Below are 13328 nucleotides of genomic sequence, written 5' to 3'. Positions count from 1 at the left end.
ATGTCTGAGAGAGAAGCAAGAAACAGAGTTACCAAGGGTAACCCTTCCTTCTCCTGCACACATGGTACCACGGGGCTGACAGCACGTCAGTCAGCATCTGCCCAAGCTGCTGCTGATGCTGAGAGCAGCTCTGTGTGGGCATATTGCTTGGCCTTGTAGCATGCTTAGTGCCAAAGGGCAGCTTGGGCCCTCAGGTGACCTGAAGGGGCCAAGAGCTAGCAGGCCGTTGAAGGATGCCAATGGCAGAGCTGCAACCCACCTCCTCCTCCTCCAACATAGCCCTGCACCTGAGTCAATGCAGACCTTGGTTTCTGCTTGCTTTTCCACCTCAGGCAAAATTCTTTTCTTCTCCATTCCTTCAAGGTGACTTCATCCCAGGTCACCCAGATCAGAAACCAGCAACAGTCATCTGAGCTATTGTCTGCAGCCCTGCTTCTCCTCAGAATTGCAGCAGTTGGGTATGGGGCTTTGCTGGGCAAGGAACTGGGACTGTTCCCCCTCCAAAGTACTAGTCACTGGAGGAGGCAGTGCTGGGACCTGCGTGTGGCTTTGCCCCACTCCAGCAACTGGCTGCTTGTTTATGCCTATTTCTGCCTATTTTCTGCAGTACTTCATGGTTATGGGATGTATGTAGGGGGGCTGTCTGCAGCCTACTGTGTTCTGCTGCCGTGGCTGTGAATGATTCCCTGGCTGTGTGTGGCATGGATTGAGCTTCTGGGCTCTGCCCCGTGTCCCCATGTCTCATCCCATACAGCTTTAGCCCCTGGCTCATGATGCTTTTTAGAGTGATTTGGGTGGGTTGTTTGTTTGTTTTGGACCTCTGCAGAGGGGGTTAGGGAGGGGAGGTGAGCTTCCAGCTCTACCAGACCCTGGAAGGACCTGGCTGTGTTTCCTAGGGGTGACTGTGAACCGGCTCCTCAGGGGCCACCACTCGATGCCAGGAGCGCAGCCGAGGCAAGGCTCCGTGTGGAGCAGAGAGCTCCCTGTCCCGCACAGCCTTAGACCCAAACTGCTGGGCTGGCTGCCCGTGTGTTCCTGCCCTGTCACCCAGCCCATCCCCAGGGCACCAACCCCTCTGGGCAAGGGGTAGCCCTTGGAGCGTCCGGAAAACACCTCCACATGCCTGAGGGTACTATAACTTAGAAACCACATCGCGTCTTCACTGGTGGAAAAGCAAAGTACTCCCCCTTCCTTCCCCACCATGCTCCTCCCCTAAACAACTTAACCTCTCCCCCCCCCTCCCCCCGCCCCTAATTTCTGATCTATACCGGAGCAGTCATACATTGATCGGCGTCTTCTCTGGGTGATGATGCTACCGGCAGTCCGCCGTGAGTTTGCAGGAAGCTGAGACAGCTGAGCGCGGGAGCCAGCCCTGAGCAGCGGAGAACAAGAGCATGTCTCATCCCGGCGAGCAGCTGCTGCCGGCGTGAAGACAGGATGAGGCCACGGGAGAAGGCAGCTGCTCCGGCACCCTCCGAGAGCCCCTGCTCCTGCAGAGCCATGTCCCGACCCCGGCAGGCTGTGCCGCGCTCCGGACAGCTTTGAAGTTAGAGGAGGCAGTTGTGTTTAGAAAGGCAAGAGATGAACTGAAGATTAAACATGTATGGGAATTATCCTCACTTCATTAAGTTTCCTGCGGGCTTTGGCAGTAAGTATTTCACTCGCATTTGCAATCTGTGCTTTCTGGGGTAGGTGGAGGAACTGATCCCACAGTAGGAGTATGGGATGGGCAAAGGGAATTTAAAAACGTGTGATCTAGCTTGTAGGTGGCTCTAAGTTATGGTGCCTGTGTGATTATCATTGAAGCTGTCTTGTGATTCTATATGCTGTAAACTTCAGCAGAGCCAAACCAAGCTGCCTGAAATGATGCAGGCTTGAGTCAAATCATGACTGCTCTGAAGTTTAGTATATGCTGTTTGAGAGATGCATGAACGTGTTTGTGTGTGATGGGCTGAATCTATTCATGGAAAGAATAGGACTCAACTAAATAAGTATCTTTCCACTTACATCTTTTATTAAGTTACTGGAGGATAGAATTACTTTTAAAACATAAAGTAGCCCCCAAGAAAATCTAAAGAGAGCTCTTTCCTTGCCCAGTGGTTGTCTCCTGCTGTTGTGCCATAGATAGCACCATAATCGTGTGAAGCTGTGTCAGATCAGCCAAGTGAGGCTGCACAGGGAGACAGGAGGCTGCCCGGGGCTGTGCCTGCGAGCTGCAATACCCCTGCACCGCCCTCAGGCAGCCCCAGTTGCAGAAACCAGAACTGCTCTTGAGAAATGGGCTCTGCAGTTACTGCAGCTCACTCACTATTTTTAACTGAAGTTACTCCTCTTGCTCTGACATGGGGGATGTGTAGGGGAAATGGGTTGAGGAGGTGTAAAGTGCTCCACACTCGAGGCAGGCAGGCAGAGTTCTTGGCTCTAAGGGGCTGGGAGCACCCACAGGTTGGCTGCTGGCAAAACACTGATGCTGCTCTAGGGGAGCTGAATTGCATTGTCAGTTGTGGATGTGCAAAATGTTAGTATTTCTGGAAAACTCCAGTTGTTCCAAGCCCTTCAGGGTGGGCAAATGCCTCCAGGACTCACCCTGGAGGCCGACAGGCTGTATACATCAATCTGTTATTTCTCTGCTAGAGAAGAGGTTTGTGCAGACATTGGTTTGCACATGGGAAGTTCCTGCTATGTGTCTATTTTTTTTCTTCCCTCTTGTACCAGATGCTCACCTCTGGTATCTCTCCAACTCCAGAAAAGTCATTGGTATTGCATCAAGTCATGCCCAAATTTAACAAGTTCTTGACTTTCCAAAATACCTTTTTAGGCAGTTTCTGCAGAAAAGAGAGGGATTGGTGGAAGATTTTTGCTTACTGGTGTTTTTAAGGAACAAGCAAAGACGAGCCAAAGTCTCTCCTATTGGTGCAATAAGAGTGAAACAATGGAAATGTTATTTCTGTTTAATTTGTTGAGTATTTAAAAGGAAGTGAAAGAAAAGTGACATTCAAACGGATCTTCATAGGAACCAGGCACAGATCCCTGTAGAGACAGGGGTCACAGCACTCAGCAGAGCCTTTGGGAGATTTCTAGGAGAGGAAATTGGTAGTATGAGCAGAGGTATTTCTGCTCCACCAGTAAAGGCAAAGGCACTATTCTCCAGCCCACCAACAGTTCAGTATGCTGGGACTTCTGCAACTTTCATTTAGAAGTATATTTAACTAGTTTTTTAACCTGCTTCTATCTTGGTTTAGAAAAATAGAGTTTTCTGTAGGTGAACCACTGACAGAGATCCAAAAGCATTGGCCAAGTTTGGTTTTGTCTGCTTTAAAACAGTCACTCTGGCATGTGCTATGCTCCCTTGATGCTACAGAACTGCAAGTCACTGCTCACATCTACAGTCCCCTCAAAGCTGGAGGGCTTCTGTGCTCCTTATGCAGCTTGAGGGGTCTGGGGGCCTACAGGTGGTGTGGAGGCTGCCTTCTCCCTGTGTTGTTGAGTCTGCAGAGATGGATTTCTGGCTGCTTGAGAAGGCTCTGGCCAGATAACTTGAAGGCCTATGGGCTGTGTGAGAGGACACTTGGGTTTTGAGAGACATGAAGCAGGATGGATCATAGTGACAATCAATGGGAGGGTGGTGTGGCAGCTTCCTTGGGATTCTTACCACAAAGCTCATACAGGCAACCTGCATCTCTCACAGGCCCACAATATTTTAATTGTCTTTGCTACTTCCCCCTCCTTAAAAAATAGCTATGACACAGTTCCTTGTCCTGCCTGCACTGTCACCATGAAGGGGGACATCAGGATGGAAAAAGGGCAGTGTCAACACTAGACTGGCAGCATGTTGCGTTCATTATTCTTGCACTGTGTTGCTGGAGGGCAGAGTTAAGGTGATGTGGCAGCTCCTGTTTGGCATGTCTAGCTCTTATTATATTCAGATTTCCTTTAGCTCTGAAATTCTGGGCTTCCTTTTTAGCATAACAGCAAAGAAGCAGCTTGTATTTGCATTCTTTTTGCATGCAAGCAATTGTCATGTATCCTTTAACTTAACTTTATCTGCATTAGAAATAAGGTACACGTTTTTTATGGTATGTATAACCCACTTTGGTCTTTGATGTCTGAGAATGTACATACACAAATTGGTAATAAGCACATCCTTTGTGATGAAAAAAGGACAGCTGGACTCTAAAGTGTTACAGATGAGTTTGCAGAGTGGCAGGGAAGGTGTGCGGGTGAGTCGCCCTCGTGCATCTGAAGCAGGAGATGTGCACTAAGGCAGATGGATTTGCCTGCACAGCCTGGGCTCTAGGAGCAAGGAGAGCGCTTCAAAGTGTGTTTTTATTCTCCAGAAGGATACATTTCATCTGGAGCCCTGCTCCCAGGGCAAGGAAAGATGCTGTGCTGGCTGCCTCCTCTCTCCAAGAGCACTCTCTGGCACAGTTGGTTGGGGACAAGAACTAACTTGGCTCCTCTACAGAGTCTCTTTTATTAGTACTCATGTAACTTGGCCTGTGGCCACACCACCTCCGGCTGCAATCTTGTCAGCTCTCCCAACCAAAGTGAGGTTAGGCCAGGTCGTTTGGGGGATAGGAAGAGTTGCAGAGGAAAATTTAGGCTGTATCTGGATTGGGGCTACTGCCCAGCTGCTTGATACTTTGTCGCCTGTGATGGTCCCAGCTTTTGTGACCCGCAGGATGCTTTTTCCCTGGGTGTCACAGCTTGCCGTGTCCATACTTGTAGATGCTTATGTGAAGATGGCAAAGGGCTCTTTGACCCAGCAAAGGTGTGAGAAAATCCAGTGACTAGGCAACTCCTGCAGCTAGGGAAGTGCAGATTTTTTTCTTGATTTATTGGGTTTTTTTAAAGCAAGAGACATTTGCCTTCAATTGCCTGGGGCAACGACAGTCCCTGCAGGTGGGGTCCTTTCTGATGGGGACCTGTGGCCTCTCCAGGAGTTTAAGGACAACTGTAGGAATTTGTGCATGTTTTTTCCTGGTGGATGCAGTGCTGGAAATCCTCCTACTCAGGTGGGAGATCTGATCCAACAATCATTAAAAACCCTTCTGGCATCAAATTCAGTAGCTTCTATTTCTTTGGGGTTGAGAATCTTTATCCAACTCCTCTGTGTTACGGTGGTCACCAGGAGGATGTGGTAACTTTGTTAGGGTGAGTGAATTTGGCTTGCAGTCCTTATTTTGATTACCTGGCAAGCAGTTGCTAAAGGAATCTTTGGTTGGCAAGATCACCACAGCCATGGAGTTACCCCGTAATTTGTAGTTCTTGCCAAAGTCACGGCACAGCCTGGGTAGCTTCTGTGGATTTTGCTCGTTCCTTCCCTTCTTAGCTTGGCTTTCTGGAGAGTAGAGTATGTGGTTACACCACAGGTGTGTCTTCTCCAGATATCCTTGGACATATTAAGCTGTTGACCCACTGTCCAATTTCAGTAAAATCTGACCAAGATCTCAAAATACCATCTGATGTTCAGCCTGCATCAGGGCAGGTAGAAGTCTTTTGTGCTTCATATGAGCCAGGTTTTGGGTGGCCCCAGTTTGCAACAGTGGGATGGGAGCATTACTCAAGAGGAGAGGGAGCAGCTCTTCCCATCACCTCAAAAGTTGAGGGAAACTTTCTTCTGCCCTGTGCAGATCTCTCTAGCAGAAGCCCCTGCCCGTGTACATGCCAGCACATCTCAAAAATTGTTGCTTCTCTGTGATGCTAGCTCAGGGGAAGGCTGCATTATTTATTGACTCAAAGTTGATCAGGAAGTTGGAAGCACAAAGGTTACTGGACCTTAAAAGCAAGGCAAAAACAGTAACCTTTTTTTGTAGGATACTAGCATGGCAATCTGTACTGCCTGTGGAAATCTGTTTGGACAGTTTAAAAAATCACCAGGAAGGGAATGGTTTTTCAGTGTAGCTTCTCTATGTTAAATAAAAACTACTTCTGCATAGCAGCAAAACTTTGATCCCAGTTAACATGAGTTCCCTGCTAGATAAGAGCACACAATTTCAGGAGTGTTTCTCACAGGTATTTCTCTATGAAGGTCGTCCCCAAGGACGAACTGCCTGCCAAGCTGTACCTCCCACACACTGCTCCTCTGCTGAAATCAGACCTTCTCTGCATGTCTCTTCCCACTTCTTGGTGCTCTCTGATCTACGGAGGATGAAGTATCTGCAAAGTTCTGCTAGTCATATGCCAGGCAGGGCAACTTGCACCTTTAATTGCTCATGCCAAAGAAACAAAGCCTTTCTGTGTCTGTCTGAGGCCTCAAAAGCACAAGCATGTTGTTCATTATTTGAAGGATTTGTTCCATCTTTTGATTTCTCTCTGACACTAGAAACAAAACTGTGAAGGTTGAAAGTATCCTGCCAGGGATCTGTGGGTCTCAAGATGCAGGACCGTTTTAGGCCTTAGCTGAAGACAGACACCAGAGTTTAACACTGAAACCTTTCCTCTCAAGGCTTGGTTAGGTGTTAGAGCTGAAGGGGCATTAACCAAAACTAACTTCCAACCCGTGTTGGTTAAATAGACATCGCACCCTAGAGCTCAGATGTTTCTGGTCTTTTTGCATTCTCATTCCACTTTCTACTCAAATGTAATTGCTGAGACTGGTGTTTCCTGCCATTATTTGGGTGAAAATCAAGACAGTCTCACTGGTTGTAGAGTGGATTATTCTCTTCCTACTGCCCTTGCAGAGGCATTTAGGATCATTTGAACACTCTTTGCTTCAACACCTGCCCCAGCTTTACCTGTGAAGTGCTCACACAAGAGGCATCCAAGCTGGCTTTATTGAGCTAGTTAGTCCAGGACCAGTTTAGCTCTGTTAGTCCAGACCTGGCTGTTTAGCACTGGTGTGGTGGACCTGGAGCTCTGTGTCCTGCAGGTGCATCTGTCAGATGTAGATGGTGTTCATCCCTTCCTGATTTTGTGAGGCTATTCATAAACTTTCCCATCCCTGGACTAGAATTTTGCTAAGATAGGGGTAAAACAGTGGTGGAAGTGGAGTATCAAAGCTTTGTGTCCTTGCTCAGCTCCAGTGGCTGGTGGGTGAATGTGAAGCTGTTGCTTATGTCCTCAAGGGCACTCTGTTAAAAATGCAGAGATCTGAGTGGTTCTTAGGGTCTTCCCTCATTATTTTTTCGAATGTCAGCAGAGTTGCATATGGTGACATTAGATACAATCTTTATTCTGAATGCTAAAGCAACAGGATGGACATTGTGTATTTTTGCACGCTTCCAGCCCATGGCTTCTCTCTGCAGCAAGTGATGTGATACATTTACAGCATGAGTTTGAAACAGCAAAGCAGCCAGAAGCAAGTTTCTTCTTTTCAAACTTTGCTTCCTACAAAGGGAGGACCGGAGTGTGTGGTTTTCTGCACAGGAGAGCATGTGGAGGGTTCTAGCCCCTTGATGTTTACAGTGCAGACATTGGAGAATCCACACAAGACAGTTTCCTCTGATTCTTTCTTCCCCTGCTCCTCCAGCAGAGAAACACATGCAATATCAGGCTTCCCTGAACCTCTCTTCGGGACAGTACCTGTCCAAGCATTCATGTGGAGGAGGGAGACAGGAGAAAGACAGCCCCATTTGTGGATCAGAAATAAGCTGGTCTTGAATTCAAAGTAGGAGCTTAAAAGCAGTTGCAAACTCTGGTACTTGTTGCAGAGTCTCAGCCAGTGTGTTTTCCAGCAGACGTGGGGGACCTGGCCAGTCTGGGAGCCTTGTTTGGTGCTTGTGGGCAAGGGCTGTGCCAGCTGCAGAGCCCTTGTCTCCTGATGCAGGGCTGCCCTCCACTCTGAGGGGCCCTGCTGCAGCTGGCTGAATCACTTGTCACCTTGCATTACCTGATGGACAGACTCTGGACCTGCTTTGGCCTGTGTAAATGTCACCTGTGCCGAATGCCACTGGAGAGGCGGAGGTGGCTGGCTGCGGCTGGCACGCCGGACTGAGTCCCATCTGCCCAGTCCTCCCCCTGCTCTCTCCCAGAGCCGCTTCCCCACCTGCTCACCTACCATGCTGATGCTGCTGTTTGTCCCCCAAACAATGGAAGAAAATACCTCCAGGAAAGCCATGCCATCCCTGCAAGCTCATGGTCTTTCTGGTTGCTTTCTGTTCACAGGTTCATGGTACTGTTTTCAACCAAAATTAATCAGATTTACAATCTCTGCTGTTTGCACTTTCCAAGCCAGGCTGGCTTCTTTAGAATGAAACAACTTTTAGGGTATTCAGCTCAGGGAATAAGAAACCCCAGTGTCAAGGATCCCTTGATGTGGCCCCTCCTGCACACCTTCTGCCAGCAGTGCAAATTGTTCCTTGCACAAGCCAATCACCTGTTAGCAGTCACATCTTATGTCCATCACAGCATTGTCAGGCACTGTGGAAATAAACATTTTAACCCTGGTTTGTGTCATGAGGCCCTGGCAGAGCCTGCTGTCCAGAAGGTATTTTCATTTATCCATCCATCTCCACCAGCAAACACTCCCCCATGCATTCGTGCTTCCTCCTTGGTGTCTCTTTGTTAGGGTAAGAGAGGTAGGCAGGAGCCTTCCAGGCTTCCTGGCTTCAACCTTTGATCCCTTTCTAAAGGTTAGTGGCTTCTCCTGACCATAGCCCTTGAACAGTCATCTCTTGGCATGGATGCAAGTATACCATGGGGCTTGCTCTGGCCAGCAGTCTCCTTGGATGAAAAAACCTTTCTCTGGGTTGGTCCTTAAGAAACTTGGAGCCTTTTTAATGGAGAAACTTAGCGGTGACAGTGTTTCCGTAAGGTCTGGTGTAAATGCAAACAGTTAAATTACTCCCCTAGGAGTTCTTTTCTTGCTGGTTTAAATCTTCTGCATGATACTTTCAAAACATGCCCTTTTCTGTGTTAATGGAAAAGGATGAAAAGTCATTCTTCTCCTTAGCTGTCCTGATGTGATAGATTTCTGCCCAGTCTCCCCTTCAGTGGCTTATTTTCCAAGATGAAGAATCCTCAAAGGCAATGTTGTTTACCTAGTTGCTTAAAGAGGCATAAAACCAATTTCTTGAAGTCTGTGCTACAAATGCTGGGATGACTGCATGCTATGGTACCAGGCTACTCACAGGTGATGAAAAATGCATTTGCTTTTCTCTGAAGCTGATAATGGCACAAGTCAGGATGTTCCTCTTAAGTCCCAGGAAACAACCAAGGTGCATCTGTGAGCTGAGCATTTAGGTAAGGTGAGGGGCATCTTCTGCCTGCTGCTAACGGCTCTTCTGGCAGCTGTCTCTGGGGCGAAAGGCTTTTGTGCTTGGAAGCCATTACAAGATAGGGATTTTGCTGTCTACTAACAGAAAACAGGCTGCGTGTCTCTGTGATGGTGGCAGGGGGATGTGGGGTGAGTCTCTCCGGCAGCAGGCAGGAGCTCTGCCTCCAGACTGTCTCACTGCCTCCAAGGCTTCTGCTGTTGTCATTGAGCTGGCTTCCTCTTGCTGCACATCGCTTTCCCACTGGGAGAATTGATCCAAAAAGCCAAAGCAAGAATTGACAAAGACCTTTTCTCCCCCTCCCTCTGCAGAATTAAGTCTGAAATGGGTTGATAACAGCGGATCGAGTCCTCCTTGACTCTGACAAATGTCTTTAATGTTATTCAGCAAGCTGACCTTTTCCCGTCTTTATTGTGCATCTTCCCTTTGAATCAGATTTGATTGTTACTTCAGGTAAAATAACAAACACTGTCACGTAAATAACTTTGCAATAATGTTAAAAGGAGGAAAAAACCCAAACGAACAAAACAGCAAAGCACTGCCTTACTTGCAAATGCAATGGGAACCAAGCATCCTCTTGTGCCAGCCATGGAAAACCAACAGTGTGACCTTCCCAGACAACATCTTTGCCTTGCTACTCCAGGGAATGATCTCCAGTGTTGAAAAACTAATAGAGAAACAATGGTTCATTGAAATGTTAATGACAGCTAATGCTAACAGGGACTGGTAAATTCTAGGGGAGAGAGAAAAGGTTATATAACTCCCTAAAATACAGCTAAATACATAACCCATCAGGACTGGTGGGTGTTTGATGCTTCTGAATATTTAATGTTGGTCTTGTACAAGTGTGAGTTAGAAGAACAGACAGTGAGATGGATTGAGAACTGGCTAAATAGAGCCCAGAGGTTTGTGATCAATGGTGCAGAGTCCAGTTGGAGGCCTGTGACCAGTGGTGTTCCCCAGGGGTCAGTGCTGGGCCCAGTCCTGTTTAACATCTTCATCAATGACCTGGATGAAGGGATAGAGTGTATCCTCGGCAAGTTTACTGATTATATGAGACTGGGAGGATTGGCTGGTACACCTGAAGGCTGTGCAGCCATTCAGCGAGATCTAGACAGACTGGAGAGCTGGGCAAACATGAACCTAATGAGGTTCAACAAGAAAAAGTGTAGAGTCCTGCTCCTGGGGAGAAAAAACTCCATGCACTGATACAGATTAGGGGTTGACCTGCTAGAAAGCAGCCCCATGGATAAGGACCTTGGGGTCCTGGTGGACAAAACGTTATCTATGGGACAGCAATGTGCCCTTGTGGCCAAGAGAGCCAATAGTACCTTGGGATGTATTAAGAACAGTGTGGCCAGCAGGTCAAGGGAGGTTCTCCTCCCCCTTTACTCTGTCCTTGTAAGACAACATCTGGAGTATTGTGTCCAGTTCTGGGCTCCCCAGTTCAAGAGGGACAGGGATATACTGGAAAGAGTCCAACAGAGAGCTACAAGGATGATTAAGGGACTGGAACATCTGTCATATGAGGAAAGGCTGAGAGACCTGGGTCTTTTTAATCTTGAGAAGACTAAGACGGGACCTTATTAATATCTACAAGTATCTGAAGGGTAGATGTCAAGAACGGGCCAATCTCTTTTCCTTGGTGCTCTGTGATAGGATGAGGGGAAACGGCACCAAGTTGCAACACAGGAAGTTCCACCTCAATGAGAAAAAACTTCTTTACTGTGAGGGTCACGGAGCTCTGGAACAGGCTTCCCAGAGAGGTTGTGGAGTTTCCTTCTCTGGAGACTTTCAAGACCGGTTTGGATGCATTGCTATGTGATGTTCCATAGGTGTTCCTGCTGCAGCAGGGGGTGTTGGACTTGATGATATTCAGAGGTCCCTTCCAACCCTTATGATTCTATGTTATGGGCAGTTTCTGCCCTGCATTCCTCCAGCTCCTCCTGAAGATGCTGGCTTCAGGTTTTGGGAGCTGGAGGAGTGTGTGAAATAGCATGGTACAGAGGTGAGTGAGAAGGGGAAGAGGAGTCAGCTGAGCATGATGTTTGAGCTATCACAGAGGGCAAAGGTGCATCAGAAGACTTGGGGAGCATTTAGGGTTCCCAGCCTGGTTGGTGGGGGTTTCATGGGTTTAGATGTGTGCTGTCTCTAGAGCTGGCTTCACATTAGAAATGGAACCACAGGGAATGGTTCAGAGAAAAACCAGCCTGGGGCAGGCAGGCAGCAGTGCCTTCTTCCAAGCCAGCTGAGGCACCAAAACAGTGAAAGAAGATTTGATTATTATTATTTTCATAATATGTTTTGTTAATGAACGTAACTCTATTTCCTGTACCATAACCAATGCTTTGCTCTTTCCCTTTATAGCACAAGGCTGGTTTGCTGGTTGGCTTTGGTCAGCATCTAAGGTGACACAACCAAGGCTGGGCAGCTGAGCGCTCTGCAGCCAGCCTTGCTCATTAGTGCACTTAATCTTTTCTGCTTCTCCCTGTAGATTCCCCTGTTCATGCCAGCTCCACATCTGTGAGCCCATCATCAAGCCTTTCCACAGGAAATTCAGTGGACGGGCACCACAACTACCTCGAGGCGCCTGCGAACGCCTCCCGGGCGCTGCCGTCCCCCATGAACCCCATTGGGTCTCCAGTGAATGCTCTGGGCTCGCCCTACAGAGTCATTGCCTCCTCCATTGGCTCACACCCTGTTGCTCTGTCCTCAGCCCCAGGCATGAATTTTATGACACACGCCAGCCCACAGGTAGGTTGATGTGTGCACGTGCTTTGCTGCTGTTCACGGTGCTCAGAGATTGAGGTACAGTCCAAAAATCTTGAGGGAGTGCGATGCCTGGTAGGATCCGGTGTGTTTTGGCCACTTAGAGACATGGGCTGTAAGGAGCAACTTCCAGTGTGTGAATCTTTCTGCATAAACCCCCAAGGCAGAGATACAGAGAAGACACCTGTATGTATTTCAGAATCCCTTCACAGTAAGGGAAGAGAGCTAACTCCCAGCTCTTTTCTCACCATGGGTGCAATCCAGTTCCCTTCCACTGCCTTGATTGCAAGTGTTTTTAATGTGGAAAATAATGTGGAAATTTGTATGTGGAAATAATCAGGGTAGCCAAGGGTTGCAGCATGTGAAGCATTCCCCTTCCTCCAGCAAAAGGATATCTGCTTTGTTTCATTATTTGGAGAAGAGATGGGACTTTCTATAGAGACAAATGTTAATGCTAAATGCCAGCCACATATGCTGTGTTGCATATAAACTTTGCCTGAAGAAAAATGAAGCTCTTCTGTCCTTACTGCCTGAGCTCACTCAGGTGCTGAGGTTTCTTGTCCAGCCAGTCAGAGAGGAGACCAAGGGATTGGGTCAGTGCCTCCCCAGAGACATAGATTGGCTGGGAGCCTCCCAGGGTGGCCCTGTGGGGCACACTGCTGCAAGAGCCTGGCACCTGGGCTCCATCCTGGGTGGGATTTTGATTGTGTGCTGAAATACTCTAAGAGTGCAGATCTAAATGGAAATTCTGTCTTTTATTAACAAGACTGTATTATATTAGTAGGACCTGAAGGTAGAGAGTGCTCAAGAGTCTCATAGCTCCTGCTGAAGAAGCAGCAAGGAGATGGTCCCTGAGCCTTCTCTGTCCCTGACTCTGCTGTCCAGTCTCCACAGACTGCCTGAAGTTCTTCCTAAATCCTGCCACTGAGGCTGGGACAGGATGATGTAGGGAGGCCACTGAAGAGCTCTGAAGGAGTACTGGGTTGGTTTGTCAGGTTTGTTTGACCCTTCACCAGCAACCTCAGCTTCTGCTTCGGTCTGGGCTGTCTGCAGTAGGTGTGCTAGGCATCCTTCCTCCCATTGTACCACCCAGCTGTTCCCCATTGACAAGATATATGCCCGTGGCATCCAGGGCAGGTACTTTGTGGTGGTGGAGCTGATGGTTGCCTTGGCTGCGTGGAGGCCTTTCCTTTGGGGCTGAGTATGCTCTGGGAAGTGGTTTCCCCCATCTGGGCACCAGGCCAAGTTCCCAGCTCTGAGGAACAGGTTTCATTTGTGTTGCTTCTAATGCAAGGAGACAGCTGGGCCTTGGGGATTCAGCAGGGAGGCCGCTAATGGATTTGG

General features: G+C 48.2%; 1 protein-coding gene across 4 annotated transcripts in view; it reads left to right on the top strand.

The window, feature by feature from the left end:
* RXRG (retinoid X receptor gamma) overlaps nucleotides 1-13328 on the top strand; it is a 38839-nt gene that overhangs the window by 14136 nt on the left and 11375 nt on the right. For 2 of the 4 annotated variants that reach the window (XM_051625083.1, XM_051625085.1), the window contains exon 2: nucleotides 11710-11969. The exons of 1 other annotated variant lie outside the window; for it this stretch is intronic. In XM_051625083.1, the coding sequence (XP_051481043.1) occupies nucleotides 11710-11969 (260 nt within the window). Of the gene's footprint in view, nucleotides 1-1554; nucleotides 1649-11709; nucleotides 11970-13328 lie in introns of those variants that run through there. One more of the 4 variants, XM_051625084.1, reaches the window with a different exon arrangement.

Source organism: Apus apus, chromosome 7 (genome assembly GCF_020740795.1).
Source record: "Apus apus isolate bApuApu2 chromosome 7, bApuApu2.pri.cur, whole genome shotgun sequence".
Taxonomy (NCBI): domain Eukaryota; kingdom Metazoa; phylum Chordata; class Aves; order Apodiformes; family Apodidae; genus Apus; species Apus apus.
This window is presented reverse-complemented; position numbering and strand designations above follow the sequence as displayed.